General features: G+C 35.1%; 2 protein-coding genes across 4 annotated transcripts; one reads left to right on the top strand and one right to left on the bottom strand.

Moving 5' to 3' along the window:
- The first annotated feature begins 664 nt into the window (after window positions 1–664).
- On the top strand, window positions 665–8,291 carry LOC113072315 (D-amino-acid oxidase-like). 2 transcript variants are annotated; one of them, XM_026245328.1, is made up of 11 exons: window positions 665–823; window positions 3,590–3,792; window positions 3,930–4,044; window positions 4,398–4,474; window positions 4,675–4,740; window positions 5,180–5,234; window positions 5,864–5,968; window positions 6,051–6,133; window positions 6,532–6,649; window positions 6,739–6,837; window positions 7,405–8,291. In XM_026245328.1, exons 2-11 carry the CDS (start codon window positions 3,599–3,601, stop codon window positions 7,534–7,536), a joined length of 1,044 nt encoding a protein of 347 aa, XP_026101113.1. In that variant the 5' UTR covers window positions 665–823; window positions 3,590–3,598; the 3' UTR covers window positions 7,537–8,291. The 2 variants fall into 2 exon arrangements, with proteins under 2 accessions (XP_026101113.1, XP_026101114.1); XM_026245329.1 differs by lacking the exon at window positions 665–823 and adding an exon at window positions 2,958–2,989.
- On the bottom strand, window positions 8,094–22,664 carry LOC113072313 (synaptic vesicle 2-related protein-like). Of its 2 annotated transcripts, XM_026245324.1 has the most exons (17): window positions 22,550–22,664; window positions 21,007–21,278; window positions 16,470–16,630; window positions 15,588–15,673; window positions 15,268–15,366; window positions 15,038–15,109; window positions 14,804–14,928; window positions 14,159–14,222; window positions 13,822–13,947; window positions 13,571–13,699; window positions 12,806–12,879; window positions 12,498–12,574; window positions 11,822–11,926; window positions 11,054–11,165; window positions 10,870–10,951; window positions 10,104–10,193; window positions 8,094–9,332 (listed from the first exon to the last, which is right to left on the bottom strand). In XM_026245324.1, exons 2-17 carry the CDS (start codon window positions 21,039–21,041, stop codon window positions 9,120–9,122), a joined length of 1,650 nt encoding a protein of 549 aa, XP_026101109.1. In that variant the 5' UTR covers window positions 21,042–21,278; window positions 22,550–22,664; the 3' UTR covers window positions 8,094–9,119. The 2 variants fall into 2 exon arrangements, with proteins under 2 accessions (XP_026101109.1, XP_026101110.1); XM_026245325.1 differs by lacking the exon at window positions 22,550–22,664 and having other exon boundaries at window positions 21,007–21,319.
- Window positions 22,665–22,742: the final 78 nt, after the last annotated feature.

Raw genomic sequence — 22,742 nt, 5'->3', positions numbered from 1 at the left:
AGCACCATCCTTCGGATGAACAAAAAACGTTCAGCATTCAAAATATACAGTATTGTTTCAACATTGCAAGGTTTTTATTATCCAGCTCCAGATAAATCTGCACAACCTGTGAATCAACTGAACCTATTAATCATTTTAAACATGCACTTGAGCCCAATAAATAAATACACATGAATAAATAAATCTGCAGTTTTATAAATACATAATCTATATGTACGCAGACAAACATAAAATTGCAAGACATGCAATAATCTCTCTGAAGTCTGGACACATAGGAACAATTGCTCAGGTTACAACTGCTAGAATAATAATAATAATAATAAAAAGATTATTATAAAGTTTCTGCTGGCATCTATGTGAAAGTGGCGTGTTTTGATAAGATTTCACAAATACCCAGAATAACACAGATTGCACTGGTGGTATAAAACGACTTACTGACACCTACTGGAGTAACGATGTACCACAAGCGACTCTTTTTGGTGAACAAATTAAACAGATTCGAATCACTAAGATGAATCAAAACGATGAATTTTCTATGGCTGAATTAAGAATAGCATACTAGCAAACTAATATTACTAGTTATACCATGTAAGACTAGCATTCAGCATCCATCATACAGAGCATTTTTGGAAGGCGTACAACTCAGGAATAGCGCCACCTCAACGTCACAGTTGAAGTTACGTAATGAGGGAAAAAGTTAATTTTTAAGTTTTGCGTCCTATCGTTACATTGCTTAATAAGACTGTTCTTGCAAGAGAGAAGATAAGAACGTGTTTAGGACAACGTCGATCTCTTTTTGAAGTTAACAAGACAAAAAAGTTTGGTAAGTGAAACTGTCTTTTTATCAAACTGACCTAAATACAATGGAATGCAATTCTGCCAAGTGCATAAATGTAACATATGGATTCATTCAAGCTTGGCATTACATGCAATGCATTACCTATTAAGCTTTAGCTTAAAAATATTTAAAAGCTCACAAAAATTATACTAATAAAAACAACTCAAGCTCTTTAACTATGGAAGCATATGGGTAGCATTATTCAATTTGGGATGTAATATGCAAAATGACAATGCAATATGTAAAATGGCAATGCATTTCTGTATTTACATTTACATTTTCCAATACATTTGTGCAACGTTTGGTGCAAAATGAAAATGAAAATTAAATTACATAATTTTCATTTGCCATTTACTACACCAGTTTTAATATGTAAAATGAATATTAATTTTAACGCTTTATAAGTTGCAAAATTAAAATGAAAATGTATTACAGAAATGATTAGATATGTCTAACATGTTAAAGCAAAAACTGTGGCAAAATGATCATTTAAATGCTATTTTTCTTAATTGCATTAACACTCACAGTCAAGACACTTACGATTGCATTTTCATTCGGTGTCCCGCAATGAATGTAGCAAAACTCAATGTGCACATTGAAAATGCATTCCGAGCCGATCACGTGTCCCCGCCCTCGCGCCACGTCAATCATTGTGTGAACAAGGCGGGGCTTGCAGAAGGTCAGAGACTCAAGTCTCAAGAAGAGGATTCAATCAAGTGAGACAACATGGATAAGACAGTTGGTCCGTGTATGTTTCAAGACCCTTCTCGTATGTTTTGATCATTTCGGTTTATGGCTTCAATATTTCATTCGGACTTGTGGGCGGAGCTGAAACGCTGCTTTCATCTGATTGGTCGAATCGGATCGGTTTTCATCTGACAGCCTTCAGCTGAAATGTCTGAAACTACGCTCACTGTTAATTAGCATAATATTTGAATCAGATATAGCTGGGCACATAATTCGTGCTGCTGAGACCTGCAAATTATTTCTAGGTTGTAGTATTGTATGAATATTGTCCCACTGATAAAAACAGTGCAAATAGTTCTGTCCCTTTGGATAACAGTAAAGTGGAAATAAATATAGTTAAATTTATGAAATAAAATTAAATAGGATTTTTTGGGAAGGTAAGTCTGGCCAGTTATACAAGCAACACGAGTCGGACGAGTCTAAAGATATGAGCTGAATTGGGTGAAACATTAAAGTTCTAGTCTGTGTCAATTACTCTCATAATAAATAATAATAATAATAATGTTAACTGTATTTTTCGGTATAAGTTGCATCAGTCCAAAAATACGTCATGAAGAGGAAAAAAACATATATAAGTCGCACTGGACTATATGTCACATTTATTCAAGACCAAGAGAAAACATTGCCGTCTACAGCCGCGAGAGGGCGCTCTGGGTAGGCTACAGGAGCACTGAGCAGCATAGAGCTAATTTTACTATTTTTATTTAGAAATGTAACTATATTCATTTTTACAATTATTTATTAATGTCACACACACACATACCTAGTGCCTTATGACTTAAAAGATGAGAGTGGTAAATGTTACAGACATGGAACTGTTCAGTCTATTATTGATTTTAATTTCCACTTCACTGTTATCCAAAGGGACAGAACTATTTGCACTGTATTTATCAGTGGGACAATATTCATACAATACTACAACCTAGAACTAATTTGCAGGTCTCAGCAGCACGAATTATGTGCCCAGCTACATCTGATTCAAATATTATGCTAATTAACAGTGAGCGTAGTTTCAGACATTTCAGTGCTTCACTCGCACTGACTCTTATTCTGCCTGAAAGAATGACAAGACCGAGCTGAAGGCTGTCAGATGAAAACCGATCCGATTCGACCAATCAGATGAAAGCAGCGTTTCAGCTCCGCCCACAAGTCCGAATGAAATATTGAAGCCATAAACCGAAATGATCAAAACATACACGGACCAACTGTCTTATCCATGTTGTCTCACTTGATTGAATCCTCTTCTTGAGACTTGAGTCTCTGACCTTCTGCAAGCCCCGCCTTGTTCACACAATGATTGACGTGGCGCGAGGGCGGGGACACGTGATCGGCTCGGAATGCATTTTCAATGTGCACATTGAGTTTTGCTACATTCATTGCGGGACACCGAATGAAAATGCAATCGTAAGTGTCTTGACTGTGAGTGTTAATGCAATTAAGAAAAATAGCATTTAAATGATCATTTTGCCACAGTTTTTGCTTTAACATGTTAGACATATCTAATCATTTCTGTAATACATTTTCATTTTCATTTTGCAACTTATAAAGCGTTAAAATTAATATTCATTTTACATTTTAAAACTGGTGTAGTAAATGGCAAATGAAAATTATGTAATTTAATTTTCATTTTCATTTTGCACCAAACGTTGCACAAATGTATTGGAAAATGTAAATGTAAATACAGAAATGCATTGCCATTTTACATATTGCATTGTCATTTTGCATATTACATCCCAAATTGAATAATGCTACCCATATGCTTCCATATTTAACCTCATTATGCATGTTAACGTAATTGTGTCCATATGGAATTTTAAATGAACATAAGACTTAATTAAATAAATTTTGCATTTTTCATGACAATGCAAACATATGGCAGCATTATGTATTCACTGGTGGATGATTCAAAATACACAAGTTTGTGCTAAAATTCTTATCCAATCAGTTGGCAACATTACGATATTTAATAAACAACCCTGCATTCATATTTACACTTGCATTTAGTTAGCAGAGATGAGGGTGTGCATCATTGGAGCGGGGGTCATCGGCCTCTCCACTGCTCAGAGCATCTACCAGCACTTCCACGACAGGATCGCCCCTCTCACCATAGAGGTGTATGCTGATGTCTTCACTCCACTCACCACCAGTGACGGGGCAGCTGGACTCTGGCAGCCATATCTCTATGACAAGGGGAATGTGCAAGAAACGTGAGCTTTTATTTGTGTGGAATCTGTGTCAGTAAATCAGTGGAAGCACATCCTTATGTTTCTCAATTATCCTGAAGTACCCAGGATGCTCTATATTCTATAGCAGCAAGTAGAATGTTTTATTTCCTTTTTCTCAGTAAATGGAACAAAGAGACGTTTCAGTATCTACTAAGTTGCCTCAGCTCTCCAGATTCTGTGAGAATGGGAATCTTTCTCCAGTCTGGCTACAATCTGTGCACTGAACACCTGCCGGTGAGAACATTAGCTTTCCATGTTATCATCTACAGAGTGGTGTGTAATAAACTGCGTATTCTGATACATAGAGCATACTGTAGTATATAGTCAGGTAAATGATTTCACAATTTGGTCTCTGACTGTAGGCCCTTATTTATAGAATAACAATTCTTCTTGACTGAATGATGTTCTTGCACTCCACAAGTCCAGTGCAGGGCATGTTTGAAAGTGCAGAACAGAGCATAATGAACATTACTGTATAGCTGAATAAAAAAATAACAAAACTGGTCAGAATCAAAAGGCCTTAACGTCCACTTTAAACTGCAGAGAATTGTGAAAATGACTGCAATTTCTCTGCTCCCCTCAAACAGGACCCTTCATTTAAAGATGCTGTGTTGGGCTTTCGTCAGCTGACTCAACGTGAACTAGACATGTTCCCAGGATACAGGTACTTATCACCTGCATCCCATCACAAGTTATTTCTGTAATTTGATGCTGAAGACTTATTTTCAGAATCAATTTTGTTGTTTTACCCTTTGATAGTTGTAGGTTTGGAATCAAAATGAATGACTTTAAATGGATTTGATCATGAAATGGATTTGTGAATGCAATATTGTTTCACTTTTGCATTTCACTTTGTCTTTTCAGTTTTGGGTGGTTCAACACTGCTCTCATGATTGAAGGGAAAACATACCTGCCCTGGCTTATGGACTGGTGCGAGATTCCTGTTATCTAATCTAATCTAAAGAATTGGAATGAAATAGAATTGAATATACTGTACAATGGAGTTCAAAAGTCCACAGTGAAATCTGAAATTCAAAATGTAATTTAAGCTTGGAAAGTGTTACATTTTTTTCAGATAAGAGATTTAATTTAAGATCAATAAGTAATATTTCAGATTTTTAGGCTTATGTATATGTGTCTACACATCTTCTACATGCATAGATGTGTGTGTATGTGTGTGTCCAAATTTTTACCTGCATGTTCGTATCCTATTGTTTTACTGTATACACATCAGAATAACCATGGTGCATTTATATAGTCATGTGAAATCTGTTGTGGATGTGTTACTCATTTACAGTTTGAATCTTTTCTGGTCTAACAATGATTAACAGTATCTTTGACACCTTGGTCACTTTTCTGATTTCTGCAGGTTAAGACAAAGAAAGGTCAAGTTTTATCAGAGGAAGATCGGTTCATTTAAAGAGGTCTGAGCAATTCCTTTTTCATTTATCTTTTGAAATTTTAAAGTTCAGCATCTTAAAATTTACACTGCTGTTTATTTAAATATTTTTTGAAAGAAATCATTCAGTGATGATCATTCAAATGATCTAAAACACATTAAATCGATCACATTAAACTGAATACATTAAAGTAAAAAATGAAAAAAAAAGTGATTTCTGAAGGATCATGTGACACTGAAGAATGGACTAATGACTGCTGAAAATTTAGCATTTCGTCAAAGATAAATTAAATTTTAACATGTATTTAAATAGTTGTTAATATATATAAAAACAGTTATTTTGTAATAATATTACAATAATAATATTGTTATAACATTACAGCTTTTACTGTATTTTAGATCAAATAAATGCAGCCTTTGTGACCATAAGAGACTTATAAAAAAAAGTCTTAGCTAGCCCAAGCTTTTGAACGGTAGTGTACTTGTTAGCTTTATTGTTAAACAATTCAGAAAAGTGTAGCATCTGGTTAACTAATACTAAGCTGATTCACTAATTTAATTTAATTAATGTTGAGATTCTGCTTGCTTCATGTAAACTGTTCATTTTAATCATAAAATGTGTGTATTTGTAATGTCCTCAAAAATGGACTCCAGCTGGCAGACAGTGGTGCTGATGTTATCATCAACTGTTCCGGTGTCCGATCAGGAGACCTTCAGCCTGATCCTGAGCTCCAGCCGGGCAGAGGACAGATCATCAAGGTCAGGTTTAGCGAATAAAAGTCGATCAGGCATAAACCTTTAACAGGGAACTGTTTTGATCTAATGCTTTTCATATCAACAGGTAGACGCTCCCTGGTTGAAACACTGGGTCATCACACATGATTCCTCATCAGGAGTTTATAACTCACCATACATAATTCCTGGGTGAGCCTCTTTATAATGACACTGTATTGTTTTTCTAGTAATTGAAATAAAATAAAATATAACAGTAGATAAAAAACTTAAACTTAAACATTAGAAATGTTGGATTGGCATCTAGCTGAGATGTACAAAAATTACTAAAGCTAAAAAATAAACTGAAGTAAAAAATATAAATATAAATAAATAAAATGACAAAGGTGCATAACATTGCTAAATTCGAACTAAAATTAAAAAGTACACTGAAAATATAAAAGCTAAATTAAAATATGAATAAATACTGTTATAGTATGTAATACTAAAATAATACGTAATTACTCAAGCATTGTTGTGTTTATAATGAGGTGCAAATAGTGTTGTCTTAGCAGTGATGTACATTACCTCTGGTAATAATGTGTCTGCAGGAGTCGTTTAGTCACTGTGGGTGGAGTTTTCCAAGTCGGAAACTGGAATCTGCAGAACTGTTCTGTGGACCATGAAGGAATCTGGGAAGCTGCCTGCAAGCTTGAGCCCAGTCTACAGGTAGCTTCAGCCATTTAGCCTTCCTAAATTAGTGATTGTTTGAGTGGCATGAGTGGATTGGATCTCTTTTTTTTTTTTTTTTTCACTAGCATGCGCGGATAGTAGAGGATTGGACTGGTCTCAGGCCCACACGCAGTAAAGTTAGACTGGAGAAAGAGACCATACGATCTGGACCGATGTCGTTTGAGGCGAGTATAATGATCATTACACTTGAGATCTGATGCCATCTTTTCAATAAAGAAAGATTGCTATCAGTATCAACAGCCAAGATAATGGATGATTAATACATTAATAGCCCCTAAATGGACATGCTATTGGAAAAATATGAGATGTAAGGAAAAAAATATATTGCAGAGCATTTGCCTTCGCTTGCAAAACTTTTGCTTTCCCCCAGGAACCATTGAATTCAATTGCAAAATTTTAGCATTTGCTTACAAAACTGGTATTGGAAAAATATGAGATGTAAAAATATATTAATACTTTGCAAGGATTGATTCTGATACTGACACAAAATTATGAAAAAGACTGCTTCTAGCATGATGCGGTGTGAGCAATAACGTACACATCCACATGGTGTAAAGTTTTGCAAGTTTTAAAAGCACAAATAAAAGTGTTCCAAGTAAATGCAAAATATTTTTAAGCAAACATTAAGGTTGCACAAGCAAATGCAAAAAAAATCTATTTTTCCACCATCATGTCCCTTTTGGGGTTCATGATAAATCTTTCAAACACCGTGTTGTTTTCTTTCACCTCAGGTGATTCATAACTATGGACATGGAGGTTTTGGACTGACCATCCATCGTGGATGTGCTGAGGAAGCTGCTCGTCTCTTTGGTCAGATCCTGGAGCAGAAAGGCCTGCTAGCACACTCTAAATCACGTCTCTAATAGATCTATGCCTCTGGATAATGTTATCTATCAAGTTGATTCTCGCTAATCTAATAACCATGGTCATACAGATTTCAAGAGTTAATGAATCTCTAGAATGGAATACGTTTGTCTACATTTATCTGCTCTAATATAGAATAAGGATACATATTTACATTTATGCATTTGGCAGACGCTTTTATCCAAAGCGACTTACAGTGCATTCAGGCAATACATTTTTTTAATCAGTATGTGTGTTGCCTGGGAATTGAACCCAAAACCTTTTACGCTGCTAACACAATGCTCAGTGCTCAAAAATACAACGCAATTTGCTTGAAGCATGATTTATTGTTATCATACATGTACATCCAGTGCAGTGGCAAGAGATCTGTGCACAAAGACACAAAACACGGCACTATATCACAAAAGACGGGCAACTCTCTGCACTCTCATGAACAACTGCACACTTCCCATCATGCCACACACATACCCACTTTACAGTTGAAAAGGCAGAAATAACTGAATATAGAATTGAGCGGTTGTGCTGAAAAACAAAACAAAAACAAGTTGTTGCTAAATGTTCAAGTTGTGTGTTCTGATGCAAGCCATTGTTTGAAAAATGTACTTGGAAGCTGATGTGCTAGAACAGACAGTCATAAAATATATTGGTCCCAAAGGCCTGTACTGTTGAAAGCCACTTGCTATTGTTTTATTCTTATTGAGCTGTATTTTAAGATTATAATTATCCAATAACCTTTGATATGCCTGATTATAAGGGATCAACTGGAGTTTATACACTTTATAAGAGGGACTGTAGTTGGCAGCCGGTGAGAGGATAGAGAGGTGCTCTCAAGTGCTGAGTGGAGTGAAATGAAGACTTTGGTGTCCACTAGATACATCACTGGTGTCAATGAAAGTCCAAAACTGTGAATGGCTAACAATTAACCATAACAATTAACAATTAAGTATGGTAAATGGTTCTTTAAAAACAAAAAGAAGTATAGCACCACAAACCGGTGCACAATGTCTGATTTATAGCAGCATCCTGTCTTTCTTTCAATCAATAGATTAAAGTTGTCATGACTCTCCCAAAGGCCTTCTTAAAAAAATAAAAATAATAAAACATTCTCTTTCTTCTCACTGTCAGTCTAAACCTGTTGCAGACACACATTGTCCTGCACTATCTTTCAACTTCTAGACTTCAGGTTCAAATCTTTCATTGTTCAAATGCTCATCAGATCCTTACAACATGTGAGAGCGATTTCATGTGTTAAACTGCATAATGCAATTTGTAATACTTAGATCCATTTTCAACCCATTTCCTGTTGTACTTCCTTGTGGAATAAGGTAAAAGGGGAGTATTATGTGATGTGAATCTATTCCACTCTAATTGTCTGGTCCAGAGGTTTATAAAAAGAAACCTTGCAACCTTTGGTGGAGGAATGTGTCATTAATGGACTGACAAAACCAAGCAGTTCTTAAAATCATTAAATCTGCTATTCTTTTGTGGACACACATTGCTTTTTTTTACAGAAAAGATTCCCCACTTCAAACTAAGAACACTTTCTTCTACTATGTCTTTCCAAACCTACATGTAGTGTGCCTTAGTCCTGTGATCCAGAGCTGGAATGTGGAATCCCTCCAGGGCTGTGCTCTGAGGCCCGTCCCATCATCTCCTGACCCCACTCTCTGTGACTGGACTCCTGGAGGCCTCGTCCTATGGTCTCTATGGGCAGGGCACAGGAAGCAATAGCAGCCAGCAGACCGCAGCAACAGTACACTGACAGAGTCAGGTACACAGAGGATTCCAGCATCACCTTGAAGAAGGAAGCAAAGATCTCTTATGTTCACCAAGATTTCATTTTTTTAAATCAAAAATACAGTAAAAACAGTAAATTAAATTAAAATTAAATTACATTTAGCAGATGCTTTTATCCAAAGCGACTTACAGTGCATTCAGGCTATCAATTTTTACCTATCATGTGTTCCCAGGGAATCGAACCCCCAACCTTGCACTTGATAGCACAATGCTCTACCAATTGAGCTACAGGAACACTATTGCATAACACTATTAGAATTTAAGTTTTCTATTTTCATGTATTGAAAAATGTAATTTATTCCTAGATTGGTAAACCTGAATTTTCAACAGCCATTACTCCAGTTTTCAGAGTCAAGTCAACTTTATTTATATAGTGCTTTACACAATATTGGTTGTGTCAAAGCAAATAGCAAATAGTTTGGCACACGATCCTTCAGAAATCATTCTAATAGGATAATTTGGTGCTCAAGAATCATTTCTTAGTATTACTGCTGAAAATGGTTGTGCTGCTTAATATTTTACAGAAACCATTTGTTCAAAAGAATAATATAGTATAATAGAATAAATAATAGTATCTTAAAGTTTCGTATATACCAAAATGTGAACTCAAATATGTGGTTTAAGTTGGTTTTAGTATTTTCCCACCCGTGAATTTGAAATCATTTTATGTACAAACTTACTAACTTACTAATGAACCATAATTTCTGAAAACATTTACACAGATATGAACAGTTATTGAATAGTAAGTTCCTGGTTATTGTTTCCACACCTGTGCCACAAATGGTGTGATGAGCGCTCCAACCCGAGCCATCCCACTGCTGGTGCCCAAACCCAGTGCCCTCGTTGCTGTGGGATAAACCTGCAAAAGACACAGAGAGAGAGAGAGAGAGATAATGAGTGATTTGGGTGATCTTCTCATTGAACATTGAACTATTACATAACCACAGGGAGGTTAGTGAATGGACCTACATGACCTACATGGATCTATTACTTCACTTCACTGCTATCATGCTGTAAACACTTTCAAAACCAGTTAAATATCACAGACAAAGATTAATGTAGTTAAAAAAAACTGCCTCAGGTTAGTACCTACAACTACTATGGTATGGAATAAAATGACCTTAATGGCATTTACAACAAAGACAACCTACAGACACTATACATAATATTCAGCCCTCCAGTCCTGTATCTGGAGATGAACTCCAGTATTAATAAAAAAAAAAAATGTGACAAAGTGGCCTGTTTTATGTCAGGTAAGCTGTTGCAATGTCTGCCTAGTGGTAGGAGTGAGCCAGGAATTGGTCAAAAAAAATCATTTTTTAGCACAGTTGATGCCTTGAGCAAAACATTTCACATTACACTGACAGTCTACAGGCTTTACTCTCCTTTCAATTTATCTGAGTGTCACATTTTCCTTTGTTTCTATTACATATTCCTTTGACTGCAAATAATGATAAGAGCTTTCCTTTGAGCCTCAGTTCTTCCAAAAAAAAAAAAAATTAAACAACTGAAAGGAACTGAAAAAGAGTTCTTACCTCAGGAGTGTACACATATGCAGCCTGGAAACCTCCAGCAATGAAAGCCCTTGCAATGAATATAAATACTGTCAAAGAAGTCCTGCAATATAGGGAATGTAGTTATTCACAGTATGGTCACATATGCAATTAAAAAAGGCTTGAATGCACTAAAAAAAAGACAGTAATAGATGTGCTTTCTGACCTTCCCACACAGGCGTAGAGTGGCACAATGCAGAGAGAGAAGACAAAGAAACACAGTGCCATAGTCATCCTTCTCCCTAATCGATCAATCGCCCACAGGGTCACCAGCAGGCCTGTGATGCATCAATCAATAAGTTAGTCACATTTTTTTTTTTTGCCTGCCATACGTTATTTAAAAATGAGATGTTAAAGTTCACCCAAACATTTTTTTTCCCGAAATGTAGATTCGTTTTTTCTTCATTGGAACAGATTCAAAGAAATTTAGCACTGCATCACTTACTCACCAATGGATCCTCTGCAGTGAATGGGTGCCGTTAGAATGACAGTCCAAACACTGGGTAAAAAATATCACAAAAATGCACAATTAATCCACACGATTCCAGTCATCTCAGATTACACTGACTTCTGTTTAGAATTGTTTTGGACTGTTTTTGCTTTTTAATTGTGTTTGATCTGTGCATATTTCTCTCCTGATTCAGACAAGACAACTTAAAGATGCTTTTCACTTCAAAATACATTAACTGATGAACTTGAGTCATGTGGATTATTGTGATGCTTTTATCAGCTGTTTCATCTCTCATTCTGATGGCACCCATTCAGTGACGAGGATCCATTGGTGAGCAAGTGACATAATGCTTAATTCCTCCAAATCTGTTCTGATAAAGAAACAAACTTACATCCAAACTTAACTACCTTCGACCTTCTATCTTGGAGAGTGGGTAAATGTTTTATTATTTTAATTTAATTGCATTAAAATACAAATGTATACCAGGAAACTCAGAAAGTGTGGTCCATAGAAGGTCTTTGTAATCATCTGAATTCAGATATTTGCACTCCAAACTGCAACCTGGCTCCATTTTACTGCCCTTCGCCTCTAGGGGGAGACACAAGACCAATGTATGGTGAACGTGATTTCAAAAGTACAACATGTTCCTGATCAACCTCCCTTTTGATCCTGAAAAAACACTCCAATCAACCAATATGAACTGAGATATAACTTTTCAGGAAATATCTGTTTAAGGCTTACAATTAGGATTCTACACCCTTGTTAATCAGCTATCCTTTCCCACTGATTTTAGGAATAAATGATGGTTAGGGTTAGTTTTAGGTTTAGGGATTGGGTTAAGTCTATATTCTTGGACAATAATTTTGATCCAGGATCATCAAAACATGTTGATGCAGCAACATGTATACTTGGCAAAATCACAGCGATCCCAATGTATGCACACAGAATACCTTGGTTTTGTATGGTTTTGATTCTTCTGGAGTGAAATTATATGAAACACACTGGTTTATATACTATTTAAAAACAATTAAGCAGCATACAGGTTAAATTGTACAGTATACAACATATGTTGAATAATGTGATATTCTATTCTTTACATAGCCCCTATTTTCTCACTATACTCCAGTCTGTTTTTACACACACAATAGCTTTCACTCACGACCACAGGCGCCTCCCTCCTGGAAAAGTGCAGTGGTCAGCAAAACCACGCCATAATATGAGAATGCATTAGAGAACCTGTAACAGAAAGCACATAATAAACTGAATATGAATGAAAGCAGCCAGAACAAAACACTGTGAAATATCTGAGTGAAATTGTGAAACAAAAGAGATAGATGTGACAAAAATCTTAGGGGAACAAAACATCCTTTTTAAGATTTAGTAGTAGACATCTACATGAAGAATGCAGACAGGTGATTGAATAAGAGCTAACACGGTAATTAATAGGAATTTGTATGACCATCTTACCATATGAACCAGAGCAGAATAGTAGTCAAACGGAAATGTGGAGAGAAAAGATCTTGAATTTTCCCCCTGTCCTCCTGAACACAGAAAATAACAATTATACCCAAAATAAGGGGAGATAAAATATGTCAAAATGGATAAAGAGAGAGAGAGATAGAGAGAGAATAAATATGGTAATATTGTGAAATATTATTATTAGATCATATTATATAAAATTAAAATAATTTTTTCTATTTTAATATATTTTAAAAAAGTAATTTATTCCTATGATAGCAAAGCTGAATCCAGCAGCCATTACTCCAGTTTTCAGCGAAACACTTCTTATTATCATCAATGCTGAAAAGGGTTTTAATACTTTATATTTTTGCAGAAACCATGAAACCATTATTATTATTTTTTTTCAGAATTCTTTGATGAATAGAAAGGTCAAAAGAATAATAATAGAAGTAGTATAAATAATATTATCTAATAGTTTGGTATAGAAAAAAACATGAACATGTAGTTTAAGTTGATTCGTATGTATGTATGTATGCATTTTTTCATTCCAAAGATTTTAAACAACTCATAATCATAATTCATAAAAATAATTTATGCATCATAATTTTTGCATGAAAACTTTCACACACCAATGCAGATTCAACACTACTATATTATAAGAAGTGTTTAATGGTTTTTCAAAAAATTAAGATCAAGTAAAAAAAAAGCCATAAATGGCATAAATTATATAAATAAAGTAATATACACAAGTATATTTAACGGGTATTTTACCTGTCTGGCTGCTATGAGTTTTCCCAGCGGCATGGGGACATTATTCTCTGTAGCAATGCGTTTGAGTGTGTTTAAAGCCTTCTCTTTATTTCCTGTCAGGACATCATAACGAGCGCTCTCCGGCAGCCACTGTTGATGTGCATTTGACATTTTGCTTAGACTTTTGTTTAGACAATATATCGCTCACACCGATATATAATTCATATCTAGCTCAAAATGAAACAACAAAAGTGCTATTTTAGAACACTTACAAAGCAAAGAAAAGCAAAAATGAAGAGTGGAATGGTGGAGAAGGCCAGCAGCCAGCGCCAGCCTAAGGTTGGCATCACCAAAATAGCCAGGAGCACTTCAAATACTGTACCCAAAGCCCAGAAGATCTACAGCAGATCAGAGAGAAAGAGATTTCAAAGAGATTTAGACTAAATCCACACAATATCACAGTTATGACAATCTCCATGTTTTGGTTCAATTTATAACTGAAACTATTTAATCAATCAGGGCTATGATATCCGTATTTAAGAATAGAATAGAATAGAATAGAATAGAATAGAATAGAATAGAATAGAATAGAATAGAATAGAATATTACCTCAATCAACAGAATGCAAGTGGCTCTGGACCGCATGGGGAGAAACTCAGCATACAATGTTACTCTTAAAGGAGAGACCACAAGTTTGCTATAAGTCTCTAATTATTCAGTGATATTGTTATTAAAACTGGCAAATTGTAAAGGACAACATACAAATGAAAATAACCTTAAATGTTAGGGTAACACCTTGCAATTCTCCTTACCATAATTAAATTGATGCTTGTACACTATCATTCAAATGTTATTTAGCAAGGATGCATTAAATATTTTTTTACATCGCTTTAAAAATTTTTATTTTTAAATAAATGCTGTTCTTTTACTTTTTTTTTTATTCAGTAAATCGTAAAAAAAAAAGAACAAATATATCCACAAATATTTTGAGTAACACAACTATTCTCAAGTTGATAATTACAAGAAATGTTAAATCCACCAAATTTACCAACGCATAGCACCAGCATTTGATTTACTCTCACAGGATGTAGTAAAATAGAGTTTAAATGTAAATATTTCACAATATGACTGTTTTACAGTATTTTTTTAATCAAATGCAGCCTTGATGAAATAAGACTTTCAAGCTTTCAAAAATCCCATCAACCCCAAACTTCTAAACCTTTGTGTGTGTATTTAGATCTGTGTCATACTCACGATTGTGGAGCCCCTCCAATGCCAAAGCCCACCAGAGCTCTGAGGAACAGGATCCATCCATATATAGGTGCAAACGCACTGAGGAGGCCATAAAACAAGGTCCAAAATACACTCATCTTCAAACCCTACCAAAAACACACACATCTTTAATCATTCCCCGCTGGTGCACAGTGAATATAAATCACATTTGTGCCATTGGACATGCACATACTTCACTTTAATTTACATACTCACTGTTTTTCTCCCATATTTATCAGATATGTTGCCCCATAATGAAGAACTGATCATCATTCCAATAAACACTACCTGTTTCAGAGAAGGGTAGAATCTCCACATTACATACACATCAATGTGGTTATTCAGGCAAACACATTTAGGAAGGATCTAGAAAACCAATACTACTTCCAAACGTTCTAAAAAGCATGAGGAAAGTCATTATTGACCCCAGGAATAGTGTACAGTACCGAAGTTAGCAGTGCCACCTCCCAGCTGAGCAGTGCCCACTCACAGTGCAGTTGAGGGGCCAATATACTGAGGATCATCATCTCCATGGCATCGGCCATCTGCACACAAATTCAGCCATCGGCAATATGGAAACAAATATAGCAGCTACTCCATCTGACTAACAGAATTAGCTAAAGATTTACAGCTTATTAATTTGTAAATAAAATGTTTAATTTATACAATGTCTTACTGGAACCCAAGGTCAATTTAATTGTAATTATAGAGTGCTGTGATGATACAACAATTGTTCCCTCAGTGCATTTTGTTTAAGTTTTGTTACCCATGAAAGTCCAGTAAGGATGGATAGTTTCCACTGGAATGTCCCGAAGCCAATGGCTTCCACTGCATCCTCAACCATGAAGGTATCTGTTGAACGAGCAACATATGGAGAGTAGTTTAGCCTTAAAGATGTTCAGTGAGCTGTCTGATAATTAATTCAACAGTCCTGTATATAGAAACCATTTAACATGCTCAAGTATCATTTTGTCATTAGCTCTTATTATTGCATTTTTAATTTTAATTTAAGTTTCAGTAATTTTATGTAGTTCTATGTTTCTACTTCTATTTTATGTACTATATTTCTGTTGAATTAATTTTTACTTCAGTTTTAGTCATTTTAGTTCTTCAGTTTAAACATTTGAATTAAGTTAGTTGCATTTCAAATTTTCATTAGATTTTTTTTACTATTATTGTTTTATTACAGCTTTAATTAACAAAAGAAAAATCGATTAAATGAATAAACTACATACAATTTGTTTTTCAACTTTTAATTGATTAATGATAACAAAGTTAGGAGATCTGGAAGGAGGAGGCGGGAATCGGCGAATATTTAAAAATAAAACTTTAATAAACAAATAAACGGACAGGTTAAACTCACGGACAACTGCTGCATAAATGACAAAATAAATAGTCCAGGCCTGGTCCTCTCTCATCTTTCATTGTTGTCACTCCTCCTTTTATCCATCCGGAGCTCCTGCGTGGGACTCGAGACCGGTGAGTGGTGCTAGTGTCGCTCATTACACTTTCACTCCACCGGCCTCGCTTCCCTCCCATGGCTCTCGGCCCCGCCCACTCATCGCAAACATTTAGAAAGAAACTAAACACCTTTTCTAACAAAAAATTAACTAGTGATCAGTAACCAATATTTATTGGCTAATCATACCATCAGTGGGGTTGGCAAACTCCCGAGGAACCGGAGCACCATCAGCCAGGGAAACAGACTCCATATCCGTCCGTCCTCCATCCATCTGCAAAGCCTCTTCCCTGCTGCAATATTCATCCTCTGAGCGAGTGCTTTCACCTGTACGCCGGAACTTCACCACTCTGTCAGAGAGAAAAACAGGCAGACAGATATCAGAATCAATTAGAAGATTCAGATTGACATATTTCTGAAGTGCTATATTTATATGAATGGCTCCAACACACTGAATAAAGGTTTAATTTAGCAATGCCTTTGCATGTGCCTACACACCATCCAGCCAATATATGCTGTTTATTGTAACGTGGCATGCTAAAATATATCCCTTGACAGAACAAGCATCTGTATGTGGGATACAGCTGCAATGTGCACAGGACAGAATGATGCACATAATAAAAGCCTGTTGCCAAGGTGATGAGAGAGCTTGTTTGTGCAATGCCTGGAAAGAAAGCACAAGAGAATGCTAGCATGTTGTGATGATGTGTGAAGAGACAGTGGAGTAATGTTTGAAACTGTGACTCACAACCCACAGCCTTTATGGGGCAACTGGCTGACAAGAATTTTCTCACTGAATGAAAACTGCAGTTGAAAGAAAACAACAACAGATGCTCTAGCAGTAGTCAGGGGGGATTTTTACTATACAAATATCCTCACATCTATGAAGACCGATTGGATCAGGGAGCAGTAAATAAGAGGAGCACAGAGATATCCAGTGTTTTAATTACTGTAATTGCAATGCTCACAGCGACACTATGAGCAATAAAGCTTTCATGAGCAGCTGTGTAATTAAACAGATGACCTCTCCATGCTCAGCAGAGACAAACGTGTCTCTGGGAGCATTAAAATAAACAAATAAAAAACAAGATGAAGATCATAAATCTTCTCAAATTAGCAATGATTTTAATGACAGCACAGACCTGGGCTCCTGCAAACATAAAGAAAATCCTATGAAAGAATTGTGTTTGTGACTCTTTCCTCTGTATTATTTCCATAAAGCATGGAAAAGACCAGCTGAATCAAGCTCTACATCAACAATTAAGAACGCTGCCATTCTGATTTCTGCACACCATCAGATGGCGACTGGGCCTACTGCCAAGCATCAGCAGCACAGGAATAACATCAGCATAAGCAGTCTGATTATTCAGAACTCTTCTTTGCATCAGTGGAAAGACCTTTACTGCAACAAAGATTATCAATGACACACAAGGATAGATTTCCATTTGTTTGTAACTTGCACTGTCTTGTTAAGATGCCACTGATGGACTGGGTGATCAATCAAGACTGAGACCAAGATGTTTTGCTGTTCATGACTGATCTTATTCCATTTAAAACAGTCATACACCATTCACTGAAATGAATCTCATGATGTGGTTTATACAGGAAAGTCCATCTAGACTCTTCACTGAAAGTTAGGGTTTGATTGAACAGGTTACATCAACAAACAGCTGCCAAAAAGGGCAACTGACTTTCAGAAAAAAAAAAAAAAAAAACTTACTATTTAAAGGAGAAGTCAGAAATAGCCCTATTAACATGTATTCTGTCATAAGCGATGTGATCATAATATATATATATATATATACATAATATAAAATGGATCACAAAACTCATGGTTCAGATCACATTACGGATTTTGAGTCATGGATTGGTTATTTTTTTCGAATCAGAAAAAAACACACAAAAACAAACAAACTACTGATATCTTACTTTTCTATAGGGGTGCAATGGATCACACACCTCATGGTTCAGATCATATTTGACCATGGACCACAAAATGTAACTATTTGAAAATCTGGAATCTGAGGGTGCAAAAAAAATCTAAATACTGAGAAAATCACCTTTGAAGTTGACCAAATTAATTCTTAGCTATGCATATTACTAATCAAAAACTATGTTTTTATACATTTATGGTAGGAAATTTACAAAATATGTTCATAGAACATGATCTTTACTTAATATTCTAATGATTCTTGGCATAAAAGAAAAATCAACAATTTTGACCAATACAACTGATAAAATACAATATACCCCAGTGACTTGAGGTCCAGGGTCACATATTACAGATTTTGAGGCATGGATCAGATAATTTTTCAGATAACAGTTAAATACAGATGCATCTTTGTTAGAGCTGTGGCGTTATTTGATTAGCAGACAGAAACCGGTATTTATTGGTTGCTGTCTCTTTAAGACCAATGCACAGACCTAATACTGACACACACATTCGGTTTCTTTTTCAGCCATTTAAGTTTACTTTAGACATAATCGACAGTGTTTACTAGAATACTTGCCAAAACGGGTATTTTAACTTTATAACTTTGTGTGAATGTGAAAGAGGAATCAATTCGGCTGAGCACAAACAACAGCGCGCGAGTTAAATTTCGTGAATGTGTAAACTGGTATGACAAAACGTGCAAATGATAAACTTTCACTCGATAATTAAACCTAATCCGAGAAACACATGCGTGCCGAACCATGGGGCATAAATATATGTAAAAAAGAAAAAGAAGTAAAATTGTCTCTTAATTTTAAATGGATACCAATATTAATCATAAACATTAATCATAATATTTAATAATGTCTAGCAACTTGAAAATGTTGTATTAATAAATAAATATTTAATGATCTACATTTGATAGATTTCACTGTACACTAATTATATAAAACTATATTTCAGTGCACCATACTACATATACAAATAAACTAAATATATGCATTTATTTGCATTCAAAGAGCTGGCAACTGATAGAAAAGGTTGGAATTAAAATGTAGTTTATCCTGTGCCCCTCCAGTAAGATTATGGCTCCCTCTAGTGGAAATAGAAGTAGAAATGTCTGTAGGCATAAGGGAAGGCCAGCAGAACACACAAAATAGCCCCTAACCTGCAAGTGCAAGCTTTTTTAAATTCCAATTAAAATTAAATTTCTTACCCAGCTATGCTTTTATTTTCTGTGATCCAGATCTCTTTTTTTTTTTGAGACTCTGAGAATCCAGGTGCCAGCAATATTTATGAGGATAACATGATGCAAGTCAAAATAAACGATGAGAAGTATTGCGAAAAATAATTGTGTAGCTTTATAATAATTGAAAACAACTAATTTTTTTTGTGAATTGGGCTACCCAGATACATTGTGCTGTGTGTTTCTGACTGACCAAAAGCCGTTTGTAAAGAGTCTCCATGAAGTTGACTACACAGTGTGAGCAGACTTTTGCTGTACATCTTTTTTTTATGTCATCATATTAAAGCGCAGCTGCTAAAATACCATAAAAACCCTACTTACATTTCTATTTTATTCTGGGGTAAATCTGGGGTTGCACAGGACATGGGGTGGCAATGCTTTTTCTTAGGATGGCAGTTGGCACCCTTTGCCACCAATAGATCGGCCCCTGAAAATTGCTTGCAAATCTCCCATTATGCTATTTAATTGTCAAATCTTTTATTCAATTTTTTTGTCAACTTGTTCATTTCATTTTAGTTTTTGAGTGAAAAAAAAAAAATCCATTATTTGGGGATAAGTTTGAAATGCATACTGAAAAAACTCAGGTGTATATAGCTCCGATGAGAATAAAAGTTACCTTACCATATAAAGTTTAAAATTGTATTAGATTTAACAAAAAAAAAAAAAAAAAAAAAAATTAATTAATTAATTACATATATGTAATTCAAAATAAAAATAAAATATTACTTTATGATGAAAATAAAATTACATTAAACAGGACAATACACATACCTTTACAATTAAATTTAAACTGTTTTTCTAATATATATTTTATATATATATACATATACATATACATATATATATATATATATATATATATATATATATATATATATATATATATATATATTATTAAGAGGGTTTTCACTTAACCTTGGGTTAACATATTTTTAATCTTTGATTTAAGCAACATTTCAGTTTATAATTTTGAAAAGGTCTTGTATGGGTTAAGAAGGCCTTCCACAGAAATAATTTAAAAATCGTTTAGTATGAACAACCTAAAAAGTCACAAACAGGATTTAACATTTTTCTATTAGTCAAATTCAAAATGTTATCGTGTAAAAATATTTTAATACCTTTCAAAGTGATCATGGCAGAAACTGCGATGTACGAAAAAACCCAATAATCCATATATAACCTCTGTTATATAGGTATATTCAATGGTATCGTCATGTGCAATGCAAATGAATCAATGGACGAGGAAAATAGTCTATGCAACACAACATAGCTGCTTTAAAACACATAGCCCGTTTAATCTACTTGATCTGTTTACCAAACGTAGCCTACACCTTTGCCACTCCATACATTGCATAATATTCTACATCAGCCTACATCTAGGTTATGTAAGCAGTGATTTTTCAAAGAAGTTGCGTAAATATCAATGTCACATTGTGGACAGCACATTCTAGTAGATCACTAAAAGGGCTTAAGTGAAGGAAAGAGAGTGTTTGCGTGGTGGCTAAGGTCGCGTGCGGATGAAAGAAACGTGATGAAAGCAGACTCACGGGAGCTGTCTTAACTGAAACAAATCATCGTCCATTATCGGTCTGTTCGTCGGGCTGCCGGTGTCTTTGTCTCATTGCCGTTACATTGCTGTCGGGTCGAGGCTGATTTCAGCACCACGGGCGTGAGGACAGCGAAGAGCTCAGAGAGGGGCGGTGTGGCGCGGGGCGTCCATGATTCCTGCGCGTGTCGCGTCGCTGCTGGCGTCGCTCGCTCGTGCGGGATCTCTGCACAGCCTGGAACACCCGGTTCATCCCAAACTACCGGGAGGGAACTGCGAATGTGGAGATACAATACACTTTTCCTCCCATGAATTTCATTGACTTTTTTTCATTCATTTTTTTTTTTGTTTGGATTAAGCTAAAAATATAAAGCTGAAAAAGCTTAAAACAAAATCAAAATTATAGAGCTCAATATCGAAGATCTACGGATAAATTGAATAATAAATAAAAAAGATATTTACTGAAAGGATTATATCATTTTAATAAACCATAGTTATGATGGTAAGAGTTGATTGACAACTAGGCTACTGGTTCCACAGACAAGGTTAAAGCCTAGTCCCAGACTAAAATGTTAGTCTGAGCGGTTTCAACTGAAACTAATTTGCACTGATTGATCTAAAAATTTGTCAGTGCCCTTGTTATGTCTCAAGATGCATACCTGTAGGCCTAATGTATTTTTCTGAGGCATGTTTTTTTTTTATAAATGTCCTAATTGAACTATTGCCTAATTCTGGTTTAGTCTAAACCCTGTCTGTGAAACCAGGTTTAAGACTTTTAAGAATAATTTGTGTGTGTGTATGTGTATTTGGATGAGAAATCCATTATATTTTGAGAGAGAGAGAGAATGAATAACTATTAACTTTCATTACCTTTTCTTTAAATCGAAAAAGAAATACTCAAAGAGAAAAAGACAAAAGTAAATAAATAAACAAATTAGTTTTTGTTGTTGTCTGTTTTTAAGTCTACTCGTGTTCATTAGGAACACAAAACAAATCCAAATGCACATATAAATCCTTTAAAAGCTCACACAGCCTATTTAAAGTCTTCATTTTCTGTGACCTGGTTTATCTTATTAAGACTATGATATGGAGCTTCTATTATTATCCAGCTAATTTGTGTACCTAATTAATTGTCCTAAACAGTTGAGGTGACTAAGGTGAATGTTGAACACTTAGCTAATGTTCGGATTAATTAATTTCTGTACTTTACAAACAAACCCTCATGTTGGCTCATATATACAAGCTAATATACACTATATGCACTCATACACTATTTACTTATGCACTATGTACTCAAACATGTAGTGTATGAATTATATAAGATGTCTGATAGCCCCTCCCACTTCGCTACGTAATTAAAGCTGCGATAGTTAAGTGCATGAAGTGTCCAACATACACAATATTGTACTACATTAGACAAAATTAAGAACAAAAAAGCAAGAAAGACCTATGAAGCTTTTGTTACTTTAAATTGGTGTAATTCCATCCCTGGCATGAATTGTTTCACTTTACATATTCATATGAATTTTTATTTGTTTTCGTACCTGTTGCGAGTTGTATATGCTTTTACAAATTTTTGTATAATTTCTGCACAATAAAAAAAAAGGAAGAGTCCAACATTCCACGCTTCGTTTTTTTCGTTTAAGTGCATCATCCATGTGTGCACTTTTTCTTCTTGGAATTTTCAGTGTGAATGCACTACTCGCATTATTTATACTAAAAAACGTCATAGAATAG

This window comes from Carassius auratus, unplaced genomic scaffold (assembly GCF_003368295.1).
Source record: "Carassius auratus strain Wakin unplaced genomic scaffold, ASM336829v1 scaf_tig00008770, whole genome shotgun sequence".
Classification (NCBI taxonomy): domain Eukaryota; kingdom Metazoa; phylum Chordata; class Actinopteri; order Cypriniformes; family Cyprinidae; genus Carassius; species Carassius auratus.
Note: the sequence above shows the minus strand (reverse complement) of the source record. Positions and strands in the feature narration are given on the sequence as shown.